General features: G+C 42.0%; 2 protein-coding genes across 2 annotated transcripts; both read right to left on the bottom strand.

Annotated features, from left to right (window-relative positions):
- Nucleotides 1-2,128: 2,128 nt before the first annotated feature.
- On the bottom strand, nt 2,129-9,588 carry LOC308465188 (vomeronasal type-2 receptor 26-like; the record flags this gene model as incomplete). The annotated part of the gene is made up of 7 exons (XM_080984965.1): nt 2,129-2,140; nt 2,660-3,196; nt 3,983-4,195; nt 5,612-5,713; nt 6,289-6,516; nt 8,509-8,656; nt 9,560-9,588. 7 exons carry the CDS (start codon nt 9,586-9,588, stop codon nt 2,129-2,131), a joined length of 1,269 nt encoding a protein of 422 aa, XP_080841091.1.
- Nucleotides 9,589-13,722: 4,134 nt separating this feature from the next.
- LOC308465173 (vomeronasal type-2 receptor 26-like) lies at nt 13,723-21,770 on the bottom strand (the record flags this gene model as incomplete). Its single annotated transcript, XM_080984964.1, has 4 exons — nt 13,723-14,624; nt 14,941-15,156; nt 17,257-17,491; nt 21,744-21,770. 4 exons carry the CDS (start codon nt 21,768-21,770, stop codon nt 13,723-13,725), a joined length of 1,380 nt encoding a protein of 459 aa, XP_080841090.1.
- Between the last annotated feature and the right edge of the window lie 170 nt (nt 21,771-21,940).

The following is a 21,940-nucleotide window of genomic DNA, read 5'->3' as shown; positions in this document are numbered from 1 at the left end:
GTTATTTAATTGGACCAGCTTCTCCATACTGTTTTACAATATATGTCATCTAGCACAACCTCCTGCTATGCTGGGATGTTCTTTAGTTTACACTGTTATGTCAGTTTGATCATTTTGTATGGTTTTACACAATGTTGCCAGGGTGTGTGTGACACAAGGAGGTGTTGGCCCTGAATGTCCCTCTTGAAGAAAGAATAGAGAAACTCTGTAAAATCCAGGGTGTGTGACAATTGCAGCACTTTTCAGGTGGGGCCTGTTTATTTTTGGCTGAAATTTACATAGGGTTGCCATATTTCAAAAAGTGAAAATCTGGACAGAAAAGTTGTTGACATCTCCCCGCCCCCCCCAAAAATGTCAAAGAAAGTTTAAGTTTTTGAGATGTTTTTAAAGGAAAACACCAAAACAACGAACTTGAATTCAATTTGAACTTGAACTTATGGTGTTAATGAACTTGACTGAAAATGGAGGTTAAGTCTGAGAATGATTGCAATGTTATTTAATGGAATAAAATTTTCTTCTCTGGAAGAAAGACAGGACTGACTCTCTGAATATCTCTATACTTTTGGGAAAGAGTTTTTGGACTTTTCAGAGTGTTGAAGATACCAAACCTAATGGAGTTACAACTGTGGACTTATTTTATTAAAAAAGCATCGGCTGGTTAAAAACCAAGATTGAAAGAAAAGGACTATAATATCCATAGCTAAAATTGGACTAAATGGGATTTAAAATGAAAATCAATATCATAGGTTTATTTATATTGGATACTAAAATTTTTGGTGTGAATGGATGTTAAGAATTGAATATATAATGGTTAAAATTTGTGAGCAATATGGGAGGAGGGGAGGGAAGAAGTTGGAAGAACTGGTTTTCTCTACTGAGTCTAGCAAAATGACCTTGACAATGTACTGATAAAGTTAAAAAATAACACTTTCCTTGGTGGGAAAGGACTCGTTGTTTTGAAATTTAACTTTGTAGAGGAAGCTGGGAAACAGGGAGAGAATTGGCCCCCCTCATACCAGATTAGAAATGGCAGAAGGAAAAATGTCAGTGTTAGAAGAAATCAGCAAGGCCATAACACAAGACATCATAAGATCTGGACTACAGTGGTACCTCGGGTTAAGTACTTAATTCGTTCTGGAGGTCCGTTCTTAACCTGAAACTGTTCTTAACCTGAAGCACCACTTTAGCTAATGGGGCCTCCTGCTGCCGCCGCGCCGCCAGACCACGATTTCTGTTCTCATCCTGAAGCAAAGTTCTTAACATGAAGCACTATTTCTGGGTTAGCGGAGTCTGTAACCTGAAGCGTATGTAACCCGAGGTACCGCTGTAAATTGTATTTTAAAAAAAGAGATGTGGCTGAACTATACATCCTTCACAAGCCTCCTTTTTTTCTTCCTTTTCATCATTAAGTGCTCCTTTGTATTCAGATCAGGTCTCAGTAAAATGATGTAGCATTTGGGAAGGAAGATGAAACCCAGTAACCCACCACAGGAAGTCAAGATGGAAAGGACCAGCAAAAATGTCATGTTGTTTCCTTTGCTGCCTACGTACACTAGAAAAGTACAGACCCAAATGCTGCCAAACGTTAGCGTGCCAAAAGTGATAAACTTGGTTTCTTGGAAACCCCAAGGTAGTTTCATGGTTAAGAAAGCAACACCAAAAGAAGCAGTAGCCAGAAGGCCTACGTAGGTAAAGGTATAATAAAATACAGCGGCAGAACCTTCATTGCATTGCATTACTAACTGATCAGCTGTGGATCCCTTGCCAAATTCTGGGAAGGGGGGAGATATTCCCGTGAAGACCAGGCAGATGACAAATGGAACGACGGAAAAGAAAAGGAAGATCGCATTTGGCAAATTCTTTTCCACCCATTTGCTGACGGTGTTCCCTGGCTTTGTGGCCATGAATGCCAACAGCACAGTGGTCATTTTTGCCAGAACAGAAGAGAGGGTGACTGAGATGAATGTGCCGAAAACTATTTGACGGAGAATGCAGTTGAGTTTTTTAGGCTGGCCAAGGAATACAAAGGAGGACAAAAAGGAAAGCAGGAGAGAAACGAGGAGGATGTAAGTGAGGTTTCGATTGTTGGCTTTAACAAATGGAGTGTCCCTGTATTTAATGAAGATTTTCAGAACACAACCTGTGGTGAAGCACAAGAACAGGGCAAAGAAAACCAAGGTAATCCCTAGGGGTTCTTCATAAGAGAGGAAGACTATGGTCTTGGGAAAACATTGATCCCTCTCATTGTTTGGGTATTTATCTTCCGGGCACTGGTGGCAATGATCTGCATCTGAAAGAAATAAACCCAGTGATTTCAGTCAATCAATCAATCAATCAATCAATTTTATTATTTATACCCCGCCCATCTGATTGGGTTTCCCCAGCTACTCTGGGCAACAGAATTAAAATTTAAAAAATGATAAAACATCAAACATTAAAAACTTCCCTAAACAGGACTGCCTTCAGATGTCTTCTAAAAGTCAGATAGTTGTCTATTTCCTTGACATTTGACGAGAGGGCGTCCCACAGAGCAGGCACCACTACCGAGAAGGCCCTCTGTCTGCTTTCCTGTAACCTCACTAATCACAGTGAAGGAACTGCCAGAAGGCCCTCGGAGCTGGACCTCAGTGTCCGCACTGAGTGATGGGGGTGGAACCACCATGTATTTCCCCTTGGTGCGCAAGTAAGTTGGCACAAAGGAGACCCAAACACTGCAAAACACCAGCATGCTGTAGGTGATAAACTTGGCTTCGTTGAAACCCCCAGGGAGCTTCCTGGCAAGAAAAGCTACAGTAAAAGAGATGGCAGCCAGAAGGCCCATGTAGCCAAGGGCAGAGTAAAACATAGTGACGGACCCTTCATTGCACTGCAGAATTGTCTGTGTGACCTGGGAATCCATGTCCAGTTCTGGGAAGGGGGGATACATTCCGATCCAGGCAATGCAGATGCCCAACTGAATCAAAGTACCAAAAAGGACAATACCATTTGCCAAACTCTTTCCCACCCACTTCCTGATACTGTTCCCTGGTCTTGTGGCCATGAATGCCAAAACCACAGTTATAGTTTTTGCAAGCACAGAAGAGACGGCGACCAAGAAGATGGTGCTGAAGATGGTTTGACGGAGAAGGCAGGTGGCCTTTTGAGGCTGGCCAATGAATAGAAAGGAGGACAAAAAGGAAAGCAGGAGAGAAAGGAGCTTTGTAAGTATTTCTATACGACTGTTGTAAACGCTCTGATACTTTTTATGAATATGTATATAAAAAATAACTGCTGAAATGTGGCTGAACTATACATCCAACACAACCTCCCCTTTTTTCTTCCTTTTCGTCATTAGGTGCTCCTTTGTATTCAGGTCAGGCCTCAGTACAAGGATGTAGCATTTGGGAAGGAAGATGTAACCCAATAACCCACCACTGGAAGCCAAGATGGAATAGACTTGCAAAGCTGCCATGTTTTTTCCTTCGGTGACTGCAAAGACTGGCAAAGCTAAGACCCAAACGCAGCCAAACATTAGCATGATCAAAGTGATATACTTGGTTTCTTGGAAACCCCAGGGTAGTTTCAGGGTTAAGAAAGCAGCACCAAAAGAGGCAATACCCAGAAGGGCTATGTAGAGAGAGAGAGAATAAACTATAGTGGCAGAACCTTCATTGCATTGCAATACTATCTGTCCAGCTGTGGATCCCCTGCCAAATTCTGGGGAGGGGGGAGAAATTCCAATCAAGACCAGGCAGATGACCAACTGAATGATGGAACAGAAAAGGACGATCGCATTTGGCAAACTCCTTCCCACCCATTTGCTGACGCTGTTCCCTGGCTTTGAGGCCATGAATGCCAACAGCACAGTGGTCATTTTTGCCAGAAGAGAAGAGAGGGTGACTGAGATGCAAGTGCTGGAAGCTATTACACGGAGAATGCAGTTGAGCTTTTGAGGCTGGCCAAGGAATAGAAAGGAAGATAACAAACCAAACAGAAGAGAAACAAGGAGGATGTACGTGAGGTTTTGATGGTTTGCTTTAACTATTGGAGTGCCTTGGTATTTAATAAAGATTCCGAGAACAGAAGCTGTGATGAAACACAAGAACAGGGCAAAGAAAGCCAGGATAATCCCCAGAGGTTCTTCATAGGAGAGGAAGACTATGGTCTTGGGAAAACATTGATCCCTCTCATTGTTTGGGTATTTATCTTCTGGGCACTGGTGGCAATGATCTGCATCTGAAAGAAATAAACCCTAAGATTTCAGTATAATAATGATGATGATGATGATGATGATGATGATGATGATAATGATGATGATGATGCTTCTCTGGGTTATTTGTGGGGCCTGCCTGGTGTTTTTACATGAGTAGAATGTGTGCTTTTATTTAAAATGCATCTCTGGGTTATTTGTGGGGCATAGGAATTCATTCATTCCGCCGCCCCCCCCCCCCCAAAAAAAATCTGGCCCCGTACAAGATCTGAGGGAAAGGGGACCAGCCCCCTGCTGAAAAGGTTTCTGACCCCTGGTCCAGATGAAGGGAAGTAATAGTACTTCTCCATTCTGCCTTGGTCAGCCCAACCCTGGAATACTGTGTCCAGTTCTGGGTTCACAATTTAAGAAGGATATTGACAAGCTGGAATGTGTGCAGAGGAGGGTGCACAAGATGATCAGGGTCTGGAAACCAAGCCTTGTGAGGAATGGTTAAGGAAGGTGTGTATGTTTAGATTATCACTTTTGAGATCTTTGAGATCTAGGGAATCACTAGCATAGTTAAATTCCTGGAGAAATAGTTACTCATTAGATAATGGTGTTAATGCTGAAGTGCCTAGCACCATGATTAGTACTTGTAATTACCTAGTTCAGCTGAACAAACGTGACTGAAATAATTAAAAAAATGTTTAGGAAACAGTGGAAGGTTGCTCCCATAATTGCTGGTGAACAACAGGTAAATTAAATACATTTCAGGCAGAATTTTGAATGATTTTTAGTTCATACTTATGTCCACTCCCCCATGCCACAGAGGGCTCAAATTCTTAGCTTTCAATTTTAGAAAAGGAAGTTGTACATCTATAAAGTTAGTAAGCAAAATATGGAGGCAGTGTTTGTGGCTTATTAGGCAGATATAGAGGTACTGCTGTTGCTAAGGATTTTTATTCATTTTCATAATCATTTTTATTAGTTTTCAATTACAACAATCCAACAAAAGCCTCATTATAACAATGCCAAATTATAATACAATGAATAATACCAATCATTGAGATGCCAAATTATACAATTTGGGTAACCCCCCGCATGCTAGAATTAATGGTTTGATGATTTTCTTTGTTTCTGCGTTCCTATTGCTAAGGATTTTTAGTCATTTTAGATGAACAAGCTGTAATCTGAGCCCACTTAGAGCAACACTCTTAAGCGATGCACTAGGAAGATTGCTTGCCTAGAATGGATTCACCAGAACTCCAAATTAATATTTAAATGTGCCTCTTGAAATTCTGGATCAGAATTCAACAAAGCTGAAGTTACTTGGTTTGCAAAATTTCAGTTCAGACCAAACATGACCATTTTCATCCTGAACCTGCCCCTTGACATGCCCCTCCCCCCCCCCGGATCTTCTGTTCCTTCAAACCCATTTACCAGTATGAGTAGAAATGGTTCCTTGTCTGCACGGGGCACAATCATAGCAGCAAATTGGTTGTCCTTCTGGCACGATCTTGCTGTATCCAGGTTGGCAGCTTTCTGTACAAGTAGAATGGGGCCGTGTCTGAAGTGAATCAAGAAAGGAAAAACATATCTGAAGGATATCCATAGGTACTATACCATTCTGTTTTCATGTGTCCATTCTTTGCAGAACAACTGGATCATGTTCCCATCCCTGATCTCTAAACAACATATATATATATATATATATATATATATATATATATATATATATATATAATAATTGTCCAGTAGCACCTTAGAGACCAGCTAAGTTTGTTCTGGGTATAACCTTTCGTGTGCATACCCAAAACAAACATAGCTGGTCTTTTTTATATATATTTCGACTGTGTCAGACCAACACAGCTACCAACCTGACTCTGAACAACCAAGGAGAGATTGAGGCTGAGACCAGCTATATTGGTATTTGCTAATTTGAACAAGAGACTTCCAGGCTCAAAGCTCACTACTACATTATGCCAGCTTGTAAATTATGAATAGGTTGGGTGGCCATCTGTCATGGATGCTTTAGCTGAGATTCCTCAGTTGGACAAGACAACCCTCAGGTCCCTTCCAACTCTAGGTTTCTATGATTCTATGAATAGATTCCTCACCTGATTGAACCAGTTAGGCCACACAATGACTTCCTCATGAATAGTTAGCTCTAGACCAGAAGATGCTTGCCTCTTCAGCTTCCCAACTTTCACTCTTATGGCAGATTGGTTAGGAAATGCAACCAAATTCGCAATATCATAGTCAGCCACCAACTCCCTGTCCTCATCAAAATACCTCTCATCTATGGTAGCACTGTTGAAGTGGAGCCTTCTCAGAAAGGGGTGAAGCTAGAAAGAGAGAGATAAAATGTCAACATGTGCACTATGGGTCAATGAATCACATTCCTTCCTTCTTCCATCCTAATCTTAATTCCCCACCCCACCTCCATTTCTTTAATGGAAACTGATGCACCACCTGATTGCCTTAATATATTTTACCACTGAATCAGAGCAAATGGCAGAAAACCCAAGTTGCCACTTGTTCCAATTCAGGGCAAAAAAGGGACTCTGACCTCTGCAAAGAAAGCGCTGGGTGAAAAGGGAAATGTGGGTGAGCCCTAAGTGAATGAAAATAGTGTATGACAACAAGAAACCCCTCTCTCCCTCTCTCCCTCTTGCCCCACCCCGTGTGTCTCTCTCACCTGCCATGGCTCTACATTCAGAACATCCTGTCTGCCTTTTTTGGTACTCAACTTGTGGCTTGATGCAGAAGTCATCAGAGCATGCAAGGCATGCGCTGTGACATAGACAGCGCTGTAAACATTGTAGCTCTCAGCAGACATGCCTTTCCCATGCCAATCTGAGGGAAGACCTTCCAGTTTCCCCCTCCTCATGCATCTTTTCCAAGTGTTCCTTGACCATTTGTGGTTGGGACGAGAGCAGTCAAATGTTTCTGACCAAGCATGATCCAATGTATCTTCATTGTGAGTCAAGAAAAGTTTCTGAGATTCCGACCTCTTATTTGCTTGGATGATGAAGGACAGTGCGCCGTGGAAGAATTTGATATTCTCATATGCAAAAGATGAACTTAAGGTGAACCCCCACAGAGCTGTGGAGATCCAAACTTTCCCTACAGAAGCATTGCTTTTTGTTTCAATTTCATTTAGTGTGTGTGCCAACAGAAACATTGAGTTGGAGTCCCCATAACAAATAATCACATTGGCTTTCTTCTGTGTAAGGTTGGCTTGAAAATATATCGAGTGTTGTTTTGCACCATGAATTTTATCAGAAGACAATTGTGGGATTCCATAAGTGAAGGCAACACAAATACCACTCTCAACGAATGTTGCCATCATGGTTTGCAGGAAGTGATCCCCATCATTATTTTTTGGAGCAAGGAGTCCAACCCATGTCCACCTGAAATGCAGAAGCAACTTCACTATCCCCATATATTGCAGAGTTTCCTTCGGACTCATCCAGTAGGAAGAGGGGAACAGAGTTTTAGCATTCAGAATATGGTTAGCAAAACCATAAGTGAGCTAGAAGGAGAGGAATCGATGCTTAATGTTGCAAATAATCTGCAGACATTGCGAAATGCAAATATAGAATGTAGCATTTGCAGATCTTATGAAGAAAATAAGGATGCACAAAACTATAAAAGCTCCCTGTCCACTTTAACTTCAACATTCCAAAGTCCTGATATTATTACTTCTGATAATCACAACAACAACAACAACAAAGTGTGCTAACCCCGATAAATAAAACAGTTTTTGTGCAGTTTTGCAACTCTCAGCTTGGATTTTTTTGTCTTGACAGCTTAACAACAGTGACTAAATGACAAGGAATCCTTTAGCAACACGGTTCCTGTTTAAGGCTTTGCAATGTTGCCCTCACATTCTGCTTTCTAACTTTCTTAATAAATTTCTGAGTCACTGACTTCTTATTTAAATTCCCTGAGAATTTAAAGTTTCTTTTATATAGGTGTCATCTTCCTAAGTGTACTACAGAGCTGCAAAAGGCAAACAGTGTGAGTTCACGTGTTTATCCCAACTTCCTTGAGACAGACGTCAACGGAAAACTCCCAAACCGAGAAAAGGGTTATATATTCTTCAACCCCCATCGCCCCTGTTTCAATTACAAGAGTTAAGCAGTTAGATCTGAGATTTGCCCAGCCAGGCCTCCCCTTGTTCTCCATACCTGTGGGACCTTGTAAGCATTTAGCATGGCTGCCATTTGAAAAAAGGTTTCAAAATCCCCTCCTTGAATAACAGCAAGGAGCTTGCCTTGCCTTCCACACCTGAAATTAGGTACCATCCAATGCCTGGTAGAGAGCAGGTCTACCGTGGCTTCAGAGGCTGTCCTGGCACTGAAACAATTTTCATAGATGCTGTAGCCAAGGGTGATGTTAGGTAAGAGCTTGGGATTTTCATTGATCTCATGAATGGCAAACAAGATGGTCAGAATGTATTGGTGGTTCCTCTCCAGTATCCTGGAATGAAAAGCAAATGTCATATCTATTGGTGCAATGAAACAATAGGTATAAAAGAGAAATTTCAGGATGCCAAGATCTAAGTTTGGGGCAAGTTCTCTTTGAGAGAATCCCAGCAGAGATTTAGAATCCCAAAACATGCAGGAAAGTAAAGCATGGAACTGTAGTTTGTTAGTCCTACAATATATGCTCTTCTAAGATCCTTCCAAAGTTTCCCACTTCCCCTAGCATTGAAAAAGATCACATGTTTGGTAAGTTAAAAATGGTTTACTTGCAGAGTCTTCAAAGGTCAGGTTTATGTTATTTAATTTATATATATAATTTTTTAAATTAAATTTTCTGTTTTACAATTTAGAGTATTCACTTAAACAGCCTTAAAATATCAACGACTTCCCTTCTTCTCTTTCCATGGTTCATTTTGCATAGCATAAATCCCTGCATATTTTACATAAACTAAACCATTCAGTATTCCATTATTACTTCCATCAAAACCTATTTACACTGTTGAATTTATCTTAATGCTGCCAACATTTTCAAGTGTACACAATTTCTCCCCATATATTCAATAAACATTTTCCAATCTTCTTTAAACGTATGTTCTTCTTGTTCTCTTATACTATATTAGGTCCACAAGCTGTGCATATTCCATCAGTTTAAGTTGTCATTTAAGTTGTTGACAGTATTTGACCAAGAATAGATGTTTGTTCCTTGGGAAATGGAGACTTTGGTGAGCAGCTTCCATTAATACAGCCAAACGAATCTTCCATTTTCATAGTCACCTTTCAAGTCGTATTTCAAAACTAAGGAGCTTAAGAAACTGATGCTCACCCCACATATAAACTGCTACAGAAAATAACAGAATTGTCTGAGGACAGTTAAAGACTAACATGAAGGCACACTTACGGTTGGAAGTCGTGGGTGGGGTCAGACATGAAAGCATATGATGGATAGACAGCTGTTCCCACTGGTATAACTGCAGTAATGAGGTAATCTCCAGGTCTGTAATAATTATTTGGAGGTGTCGATAGGTTTGAGAGGTTTACATCTTCGTTCATCACTACCCCAAAGGGCAAATGGAGCAATATTAGCAGCAGAATCATTTTAGACACAAGGAAGAGACACCTTCCTTCAGTTAACTTCAATATACCCAGTCCATGCACTGGCAGAGAAATTTGCCAGGAAAACACCGCGACAGTCTTGCAAGCCTCATCCTGTGTCTGGCTTCTCAGAGGAAGAGCCCAAGCCTGGCTTCCGTGGAAAAGAAGATACAAACATCAGACCGACAGACTAAATCTCAGCCTTCATCCTCATTACTTCAGTATATTTATATATTTATGTTGCTCTTTTTCCAGATTTGGGGAATAAATGATCAATGATTCAGGGTTATTATTATTATTATTCATCCCAAAGTGACCTCTGGGTAAAAATAACTTATGGGACCTTGGTCACAGGAACACACATCAATGACGGTGATTTCGATAATTGCAGGGCCTCCTCTTTGCATACTCTCTGCGGCACATTCACAGGCTCTGGGAAGGCGAAAACCTGTTTGCACAGCTTTATGCCATGCTTTCCCTTGGGACAATTGAAGAGATGATGAAAATGGACTAAAGTTAAGTGGAGCTGTGGGCAGCTCATTATTCTCCAGTTTTTTTGCTGAACTACATCTCTGACTATTGGCCAGGCTGTCTTGGCTGGTGGGCATTGTAGTCTAAAGTCAAGGGCACTCCCTAGCCATGTGGCAGATAGTTAACCCTTTATAGTCCAAGCTGACACTTAACAGTAGTTTCCATGGCTCTGAATACCCATGCACACTAGCCTTGCATCTAAGCAGTCATTCTCAGGTCTGTCCTCTTTGCAGAGGTTGCAGCAACTTGGGGGGGAGGGGCACACCAAGTATTACCAAGTATTGACAATACACTATGTGTTTGTTGAGATGCAGCCAAAGGAATCGGGGGCAATTGGCAGGCCCCCAGCTGGCCCCAGCCCACTCGCTGCTGTGCCAGACGGTCTCCAGTTCTTGGATGAGCATAGGGTGCGACCCTAGCTTCAGAAGCCTTCAGAAGCTGAGCACGCACACTCAGAAGAGTAAATAACACTGCGCAACAGAAGTGGCAGGGAGAGGCTGTGTTGAGCATATTTACAAGCAATTTATTCAGCATACATCAGGACAAAAGGAAAACATGTCTTCTCCCCTTCTTGTCCAAAGCAAGCAGGAAGCAAAAGCTATACACAATCGGAAGTTCCCAGCAAGCTGTGCTGGAGTATAAACAGACATGTGACATAAAACAATCATGCCTGTTCTTAAGGTGGAACGGAATATCCCAACAGTATTGTCTCCCGATGGGCTGCACGCACATGGCCAGGGGTTGTGCCTACATGGAAGCTGCCTCTGCTCTTCTTGTTTCAATTATCCTGAACATTTGGCGTACAGTCCCGTAGCAGCCATCCTGTACGACATCTGCGACATACATCCAATGGAGCTGTATGCACACGTTAGCAGAGTTCAGCAGAAAGCCAGACTGTTTAGGAATGTAGAATCGCGAAGTTCTTTATTCATTACAGCAACTTAAAACAAAATAACATGGCTAGTGTGAACAGCATCTCTCACACACATCCTCTCTTCAGAGAGAGGGGGGGAGCGGAAGTATATCAGACAGACTTCCGTTCCCAGACATACAACAATAAGGAATGTAAACAGAGGATCACATGATCCAGCAATGGGAGAATGAAATACTAACATCTTCCCCCTTTTCATGGCATCCTTGCTGCAGACTTAGCACATTAGCAGCTTATTTTCAAACACATCCAGTTGTTCTTTATTAACAACTTGTGACAGCAAATCAGCAGGAATTTCTTTTCCTGGCATATAGGACACATTTATGGGTCCTCTCAGGATATAATTCCTTGCATGACATAACTTGATCTTCAAGTATTTGGTTCTTTGCTTACACCCTTCAGAATTAAGCAAAGCCAAGCATGATTTGCTGTCCTGATAAACCTGTATAGGACACGACACAATCGCTCTCATGTCCTTACACAATTGCAATAACCATTCAACATCCTTGAGTGAATATGTCACAGCATTAAGTTCAGCTACACAGGAACTTAAGCTCACAGTAGTTTGCTTCTTGCATGACCAGTCAAACAAACAGTTGTTATACATATAACATACACCAGAAGTGCTTTTACCATCTCTGGGGTCACTTCCAAAACTTGGACAGGGTATAAATAATAAATTATTATTATTATAAATTATTATTATTATGAGCATATATTTCAAGCTCTCCAGACTTCTGATTAGTAAATTGCATTAGTTATGCATTGTACCTTTCAGGTAGTGAGCAATGCATTTTAACGCTTTCCATTCCTTAACAGTGGGCTTGGTAACATGTCTGCTTAACAGTTTCAAGTTAACTGCAATGTCTGGTCTTGTGCATTTAGCAATTAAACTGAGTTTGCCTAAAACACTGTGGAATAAACTAGCATCAGTTAAGCCCCTTGCAGTTAAGACCAAAAAAATGATCTCATACTTTTTAAGAATAGCAGCATGTTATATATATATATATATATATATATATATATATATATATATATATACAGTGGTGCCCCGCAAGACGAATGCCTCGCAAGACGGAAAACTCACTAGACGAAAGGGTTTTCCGTTTTTTGAGCTGCTTCGCAAGACGAATTTCCCTATGGGCTTGCTTCGCAAGACGAAAAACGAAAACGTCTTGCAAGTTTGTTTCCTTTTTCTTAGCACCGTTAATACAGTTGCGACTTGACTTCGAGGAGCAACTCATAGAACGCGGTGTGGTAGCCTTTTTTGAGGTTTTTGAAGACTTTGGTGATTTTTGAAGCTTTTCCAAAATTCTTTTAAACTTTTAAAACTTTTTTTTGGGGGGGGTGGATTTTGGGTTGGGGTGTTTGGAATTCAAGGACTTGGTGTTGGGGAGGGGTTTGCAAGAATCTGGAAGCTTGTGTGGTTTTTTTCTGCATTTTTATGATTTTCTGTGACCATTGGGCCACTCTGCTGTTTTTTTTAAAAAAAATCGGGATTTGAATTTCTGTGTGGTGGGTGGCTGGGGGAACAGTTGTGAAGAGAATCAGAACTTATAGGGTTAAACAGTTCTGAGTGACGTCTCACATTCTGAGGCGTGGCTATGTTCACATACGGGAATCTTTCTCTGTGTGTGAGTTCTCTTTCGAGTTTGACCGAGAGGTGAAAGATGTGCGCTCTGTTGCCGGGCTGATGTATGATGTTTTTCTACACGATTAAAGGCTGTTGGAGATAAGCAAGAAAGCCTGCGTGCAGTCTGATTTATTACACACACATTGCAACAGTTTTCTACCGCTGCGAAGACTCTGCTACAGGAAGCTGATGGTGAGCTACCCATGGGAGTCCAGTGTGGCGCAGGGAAACGTGCCGGACTCCATCCAAAAGCCACAGTTTGCAAGAATCTGGAAGCTTGTGTGGTTTTTTCCTGCATTTTTATGATTTTCTGTGACCATTGGGCCACTCTGCTGTTTTTTTAAAAAAATTCTGGATTTGAATTTCTGTGTGGTGGGCGGCTGGGGGAACAGTTGGGGAGGGGGTTCTTCAGCAAGAAGCAAAGAGTGGAAGAGGAACCTTCTTTGAGTTGTCCCCCAGAGTCTTAGAAAATGTACTGTACACTTTGTTGATTTTTAAATGTTTTTCTGTCATGTTTAGAAACTTAATTTATTGTTCCTTCAATTTTTGAAATGCTCTTTACAGTATGTGTGACTTTAAAGAGCACTTAATAAACTCTTCTTGTACCAAATTTGGCTTTGTTTGGACTTGTTTTGACCATAGGAACGCATTAATTGAATTTCAATGCATTCCTATGGGAATTCGTGATTCGCAAGACGAAAAATTCGCTAGACGAAAAAACTCGCGGAACGAATTAATTTCGTCTTGCGAGGCACCACTGTGTGTGTGTGTGTGTGTGTGTGTGTGTGTGTATGACTGAGCCATGATAATGTAGTAAGTGAAATATATACAGACTGCTGAAATGTGGCTGACCTATACATTTGACACAACCTTCTTATTTTCTTTTCACCATTAGGTGCTCCTTTGTATTCAGATCAGGCCTCAGTACAAGAATGTAGCATTTGGGAAGGAAGATGCAGCCCAGTAACCCAGCACTGGAAGCCAAGATGGAGAAGATCTGCACAGCCACCATGTATTTCCCCTTGGTGCTCAAGTAAGTTGGCACAAAGGAGACCCAAACACTGCAAAACACCAGCATGCTGAAGGTGATAAACTTGGCTTCGTTGAAACCCCCAGGAAGCTTCCTGGCGAGGAAAGCAACCATAAAAGAGATGGCAGCCAGAAGGCCCATGTAGCCAAGGGCAGAATAAAACATAGTGATGGACCCTTCATTGCACTGCAGAATTGTCTTTGTGACTTGGGAATCCATGTCCAGTTCTGGGAAGGGGGGAGAGATTTCGATCCAGGCAATACAGATGCCAAACTGAAAGACAGAACCAAAGAGGACAATACCATTTGCCAGACTCTTTCCCACCCACCTGCTAATGCTGTTCCCTGGTTTTGTGGCCATGAATGCCAAAAACACAGTTATAGTTTTTGCCAGCACAGAAGAGACGGCGACTGAGAAGATGATGCTGAAGATGGTTTGGCGGAGAAGGCAGGTGACCTTTTGAGGCTGGCCAATGAAAAGAAAGGAGGACAAAAAGGAAAGCAGGAGAGAAACAAGGAGGATGTAAGTGAGGTTTCGATTGTTGGCTTTAACAAATGGAGTGTCTTGGTATTTAATGAAGATTCCCAAAATAGCACTTGTGATTAGGCACAAGAATAGGGCAAAGAAAACCAAGGTGACCCCCAGTGGTTCTTCATAGGAGAGGAAGACTATAGTCTTGGGGATACATTGATCCCTCTCATTGTTTGAGTATTGATCTTTTGGACACTCAAGGCAATAACCTGCATCTGAAAGAAAGAAAAACTTATTTCAGTACATCAAATTTCAATGTTTTCCCTTTTTATAAATGGAGAATCCAAAAACACATCAATGTCACGTTTTCTGGTTTGTATAGATTTTGGCGGAATCTCTGGAATTCCGTTGTGTTGGAGGACTACAACCATGCAAAATCAGCACCTTGAAACGTTGTGTTTCAATTTTGCAAAGATCACTGTATTCCTTTGCTAATACGTCTTTTCAGGCCGAACATGGATGCTTTCATCTTGAAGCTGCTTCTCAGAACCCCTGTCTCCCAGGACTTGCTGTTCCTTCAAAACCATTTACCTGTCTGAACAGAAATGGTCCCTTCGAGGCACAGGACACAATAATAGCAGCATATCTTCTTTCCTTCTGGCACCACCTTGCGAGCTCCAGGTTGGCAGCTTTCTGTGCAGGTAGAACGGGGCGTTGTCTGGACATCAAGGAATGAAAGAGTGTTTGATGAATTACTGCTTTGTATATAGAAGCAGAGTTTGAAGTTATGGCTCAGGACCGCAACACCTCAAGGACCGCCTCTTTCCATATGAACCTGCCCGGATCCTGAGAACATCTTCTGAGGCCCTTCTTTGTGCACCTCTTCCCCGAGAGGTCCAAAGGGTGGCAACACAAGAACAGGGCCTTCTCTGCAGTGGCTCCCCATTTGTGGAATGCCCTCCCCAGGGATGTCCACCTGGCGCCTTCATTATACACCTTTAGGCACCAGGCAAAAACATTCCTTTTCAACCAGGCCTTTGATTGACATCCTATGCTCTTTTAAAATGTGGCTCTTTGTGTGTGTGGGGGGGGTATTATTGGGTTATTGCTTTTATTTTTATTTTATATACTGCGATCATTTTATGTGAACTGCCGAGACCTCTGGGTATAGGGCTGTAAATAAATTCAATAAATAATAATAATAAAAATAATAATTACTAAACCGTTCTGTTCTGGTGGGTATATGCCTTGCAGAAGAAATGATATCTCTCCGTGTCTCATGTTCAAAGCACTTCTCCTAGAATATTAACTGTGTTAATAGTTTTTCTATTACACTCAAACAAGGAATCCTTTATCACCTTAAAGTGGGGGTGGGAAACCTCTGGCCCTCCAGAAATTCATGGAAACTTAGCTCTTGGCCATGTTCACAGGGGTTTATGGGAGTTGGACGCCACCAGCATCTGGAGGCCACATCTTCCCCACCCCTCCCTCATTGGAAGACTAAATAAAATAGGATGGCATGAGATTGCTTTGTTTTCTCTTATACATCAGGCATTGCCAAACTTGGCCCTTCAGCTGTTTTGGGACTACAACTCCCATCATCCCTAGCTAACAGGTCCAGTGGTCAGGGATGATGGGAACTGTAGTCCCAAAACATCTGGAGGGCCAAGTTTGGCCATGCCTGTTATACATGATCACTTATCTATATCACAATGACCTTGTAGCTATTTTTGACAGAGCCCAGCTGCTGTAGTTTGTTCGTTGATAGATCTTCAGGCTCACAGTTAGCATTGCTGTTTTACTGTTATTGTTGTTTGCCGCTCTGAGCCTGGCTTCAGCTGGGGAGGGCGGGATATAAATAATTTTTTATTTTTATTTTTATTTTTATTTTTATTTTTATTTTTATTTTTATTTTTATTTTTATTTTTATTTTTATTTTTATTATACACTACACTTGCTACGTTTATGGATGGTGGAGAGAACTCAGCATTAAAAAGTAAGCCTACCTAGTCTACACTCTCTAAAACAATATGATAATGGAAATACAGTCCTCCTTTGGAATCTGCACTTCTCCAAAATCTGCAATGCAGTTCTCCAGCCAAGGAATGTGGGTGGGTTGGTGGGTGTACGTACATGCATACACATGCATATATGAAAATATTAAGAATCTATGACAATGAATATGTTAGTAGCAAGAGTGGCTGGGGAAACTCAGCCAGATGGGCAGGGTATAATAATAAAATCTTTATTCTTATTCTATGTTAGTGAGATATACCGTATTTACGCAAATCTAATGCACCATCAAACCTAATGCACACCTCCATTTTCAAAACCTTAAAACCAAAAAAAGTATTTTGCTGGCGAATGTAAATGCGCCATCAAATCTAATGTGCAACCCAATTTTCACGATGTAATTTGTCCCAAAAAGGTGAGCATTACATTTGAGTAAATATGGTATTTGGGGGAAACTGTGAACATCTGGCAAAATTGCATGAAGACATATTGGGATAAATTTGTACCAAAATGCTAATAGATTTTCACGAGGATTAAAAAAATAATAAAATCCTTCCAGTAGCACCTTTAAGACCAACTAAGTTAGTTCTTGGTATGAGCTTTCGTGTGCAAGCACACTTCTTCAGATACTGAAGAATCTGAAGAAGTGTGCTTGCACACGAAAGCTCATACCAAGAACTAACTTAGTTGGTCTTAAAGGTGCTACTGGAAGGATTTTTTTATTTTGACTATGGCAGACCAACACGGCTACCTATCTGTAAAAAAATAATAATATTGTAATTATGCCAGAATGTGGAGAACTGAATTTAAGATTGGAATAATCTTGGAGAACCAAAACTGACAGGTTCACCCATTGCTAGCTACACTTCCCCAACTTGTAAGATAAGAACCCACCCCCTACCTGGTTAAACCAGCCGGGCCATACGGTGTCCTTCTCATGAATGGTCAGTTCTACACCCAAGGAGGTTTGGGTCTGCAGCTTTCCAACTTTCACCCGTGCGGCAGTTTGGTTAGGAAATGTGACAAAATTCACAACATCATAGTCAGCCGCTAGCTCCCTATCTCCATCAAAATACACCTCGCCCATGGCAGTACTGTTGAAGTGGATGCTTCTCACAAAGGGGTGGAGCTAAAAAGACAATATTTGCAAGATGGATAAACAATTACGCATTTCACTTCTTCCTCCAAAACCTTCAGTATTTGTAGACCTTTTGCCGCAACCAATGCAATTCTGGAACGTGGGAACAAGTTTCTAATCTCTGACAGAGGTCTGGGCAGCTACATAATGAAATCCTGGGGCAGTGATTCATGCATATGGTGGGTTCAGCTGGAGGTCTGCCAAGAAGCAGCAAGACTGTGACAGATTAGCCATATGTGTCTTGATGAACCACAGAATCTAGCTTTTATATGGGTCGGGATAATTGAAAAGGGTTAAATTGTGATAGATCCATGAGTGGGCATTATATTCAAAGTAATGGGCCCTCCAATGAGAATATAAATTATAGGCACAGCGCTATTTAGGGGGCAGTCAGGCAGTATGTTGATTGAGTTGTCATTGCATCAGTGAAGTGTCTGAAGATAAAGCTAAGAATCAATGAAGGCAGAAGCTGAGAGGAGCCAGCCGGGGTAGGGAACCTCCACTAGAGAGGGGAAATAGGTCAAACCTATAGCCATTTCTAGAGGGATGCGGGTGGCACTGTGGGTTAAACCACAGAGCCTAGGGCTTGCCGATCAGAAGGTCAGCGGTTCGAATCCCCATGATGGGGTGAGCTCCCGTTGCTCAGTCCCTGCTCCTGCCAACCTAGCAGTTCTAAAGCACCTCAAAGTGCAAGTAGATAAATAGGTACCACCCCGGTGGGAAGGTAAATGGCGTTTCCGTGTGCTGCTCTGGTTCGCCAGAAGTGGCTTAGTCATGCTGGCCACATGACCTGGAAGCTGGCCAATAAAGCGAGATGAGCGCCGCAACCCCAGTCAGCCACGACTAGACCTAATGGTCAGGGGTCTCTTTACCTTTACTATAGCCATTTCTCTTGAAGTAATATTAGTTTAAAAACAACATTTTCCACCAGAACAGTAGAATGTTTAAATTGATTGTAAACTATTTACTAGAACTGTGCACACCAGCACCTTCCCCTCTCAATGCAAGATGGCACCCAATCTGGTACTTCAGATCAGCCCCTATCCAACCCTGAGCCAATCGCCAAACTTATTTGAAAGCCAGACCCAAGTGTTTTAAACTCTAATTGAACATGTGCTGGGGAGGGAAGAAAGGGAAGCAGGAGATCCTTTGCCTCCACCCCCAACCCACATGCACAACAGGGTTGCAAAAACTAATCCAGTGGTTCTCAATTTTATTTTATTTTTTTGTGGTAGTAAGAACCTTCACTTTAAACCAGTGGTGGCCAAAGTTGGCCCTCCAGCTGTTTGGGGACAACAACTACCATCATCCATAGCTAACAGGACCAGTGGTCAGGGATGATGGGAATTGTAGTCCCAAAACAGCTGGAGGGCCAACTTTGGCCACCTCTGCTTTAAACAAAACTTCCATGGAGTCCTCCATGGAAGGACATGGAGCTGTAATCTCTCTCTCTCTCCCTCTCTCTCTCCCTCTCTAAGCTGTATAAAATCGAAATTATAAATAACTGGTGGAACACTAAACCCTGGTTATAAGTCCTGCTCAGCTAACCTTCCTGAATATTCACAAGGGATAAGGTAAAGGGACCCCTGACTATTAGGTCCAGTCGTGACCGACTCTGGGGTTGCGGTGCTCATCTCGCTTTATTGGCCAAGGGAGCCGGCATTTGTCCACAGACAGCTTCTGGGTCATGTGGCCAGCATGACTAAGCCGGAAACGCCATTTACCTTCCCGCCGGAGTGGTACCTATTTATCTACTTGCACTTTGACATGCTTTCGAACTGCGAGGTTGGCAGGAGCAGGGACCGAGCCACGGGAGCTCACCCCGTCGTGGGGATTCGAACTGCCTAGCAGGAGTGAACCAAAGGATCACGTCCAATGACAAGATGTAGCAGAGTGACATTCCCCACCCTACCAAGCAGTGACTGATTTGGAAGTAATAAGTGAGGATACAACAGATAATAAGCACAAGCACAGTGAGGAACCACCTCTATAGGTGGCTAGTTTTCTTTGTCTCCCTCCCTCTCTCACCCGCCATGGCTCTATGTTCAGAAGGTCCAATCTGCCTTGTTCTGTAGTCATCACACAGCTAGATGCAGATGTCATCAGAGCATGGAAGGCATGTGCCATGACATAGACAGCACTATAAACAACATAGATCTCCGCAGACATGCCTTTCCCAAGCCAAACTGCTTCCATTTTCCCCTTCCCCATGCACCTTTTCCAGGTTTCTCTTAACCATCTATGTTTGGAATGAGAGCAATCAAATATTTCTGACCAAATCTGATCGAAGGAATCTTCATCTTGAGTCAAGAAAAGGCCCTGGGATTTTGAACCCTTCTTCATTTGGATGCTGAAGAACAATGCACCATGGAAGAATATGACGTCCCAGTACTCAAAAGATGTGCTTAAGGTGAAGCCCCACAGAGCTGTAGAGATCCAAACTTTCCCTACCGGGGCATTGATTTCTAGTTCAACTCTGTACAGCGCATGTGGCAACAGAAACATTGTGTCAGAATCTCCATAATAAATAATCACATTGGCCTTCCTCTGTGAAAGAAGTGCTAGGCTTCTTAAAAGTGTCTTCTTTGAAACACGAAGGTCAGAAAATATTTGTGGGATCCCAAAGGTGAAGGCTATGCATATGCCATCCCTAAAGAGCATCGCCTTCATCGTTCTCACAAATAGATTTCCACCTTCATTGTCTGGAGCAAGCAGACCAACCCATGTCCACCTAAAATGCAGCAAGAGCATAGAAATCCCCCTGTACTGTGGAGCTTCCTTTGGGCTCATCCAGTAGGAAGAGGGGAAGTGAGCTTTGTCACTCAGAATATGGTTGACAAAACCGTAAGTGAGCTGGAAAGGAAAGGAAAGAATGTTTAGCGTTGGAAATAATGTCCAGAGATTGTGGGAGATTTGCAGCCAAAAATCTAAGAATGTATATTCTTGTTAATTAGTAAGCCTAGAGGCTAACAACCACAGAGCTGTAAATTTCTAGATAGGCAGACTCAGAACATAGTAATGCAACTGGTAGAGAGAGAGCTCTGTGTGGTTTCAAGGTGAAAGAAAAGAAAGATTGAAACCCTTCTCCTTCCTGTTGCTCACTGGCTCTTTTTCCTTTTATATCATGTCTTCAATGGAGATGGATGGATGTTTACGCTCTTCCTCAGCTTAGACTCCATTTTAGAATTCAACTATGTACAGTGGTACCTCAGGTTACAGACACTTCAGGTTATAGACTCCGCTAACCCAGAAATAGTACCTCAGGTTAAGAACTTTACTTCAGGATGAGAACAGAAATCGCGTGGCAGCAGTGGGAGGCCCCATTAGCTAAAGTGGTACCTCAGGTTAAGAACAGTTTCAGGTTAAGAACGGACCTCCAGAACGAATTAAGTTCTTAACCCGAGGTACCGCTGTATTTTGTAACCTGGAAGTATTTTTACCGGCATTATTTTTGCTCCTGCTGTTTGTTGAAAATGAGTGCAAGAAATTAAATAAGTAAACACTATCTTTCATTTACTTTACAATCTGTGTTGTGGTTCTGTGCTGTGGTTAATCAGGGAGAGAAGGGGGAAACCAATACATAGTTGGTTAGCTGGACTTGCTCAAGACAAGGTTGTATAGCCTAGTTCTCATGCTTTTAATTTTGCTGCCAAGGATGGGATTTCAAAACTCTCTTCAACCCCACTGCTGCTAGGAGAGATAACTTGTAATTAATATATCCTCCTCTACCTACTCAATCCATCCCACAAGAGAGATTGCCATCCTAAAATAGCTTCCACTCAAACTCAGATCTAAGTCCCACTGAATTTTTTTGGACTTACTGCCAGGTAAGTGGGTTTAGGATCATCGGCATTTATTTTCATTCACTGTACGTTTGGCTCCATTGGCAATTGTGTGTGTGTGTGTGTGTGTGTGTGTGTGTGTGCATGCAAGAAACCATCCATCTGTGTGGTGCAACAAGTTGGTATCAGCTGCACTGTGTATAAACGTTTTCAAACTTAACTACTTTTACTCTATTTTTAACAATTTATATTCTTTTTCTGTATCACACAGAATGTGAAGTGTGAGAGTACATGTGCTTATCACAACTTTTTAAAAACTGAGTAGTGATTTTCATTATTGTTTTGTTCTGCTTTTTAATATTATATTGCTTTTATACCACCCTCACATTTTATGAGAAAGCTTTCAAGTTTAAAAAGTTGCATCTGAGATTTGCTCTGACAGGTCCCCCCGTTCTCCATACCTGGGGGATCTTGAAGAGGTCTAGCATGGTTGACATCTGAAGAAAAGTTTCGAAGTCCCCTCCTTGAATAACAGCCAGGTTCTTTCCATGTTGCCCACACCTGAAATTAGGGACCATCCAATGCCCAGTTGAGAGGAGGTCCATTGTGGCTTCATAGGTTATCCTGACACTGAAACAGTTCTCAAAGATATTGTAGC

The sequence above is a fragment of the Podarcis pityusensis genome, assembly GCF_964106645.2.
Source record: "Podarcis pityusensis genome assembly, chromosome: 2".
In the NCBI taxonomy this organism is placed as follows: Eukaryota; Metazoa; Chordata; class Lepidosauria; order Squamata; family Lacertidae; genus Podarcis; species Podarcis pityusensis.
This window is presented reverse-complemented; position numbering and strand designations above follow the sequence as displayed.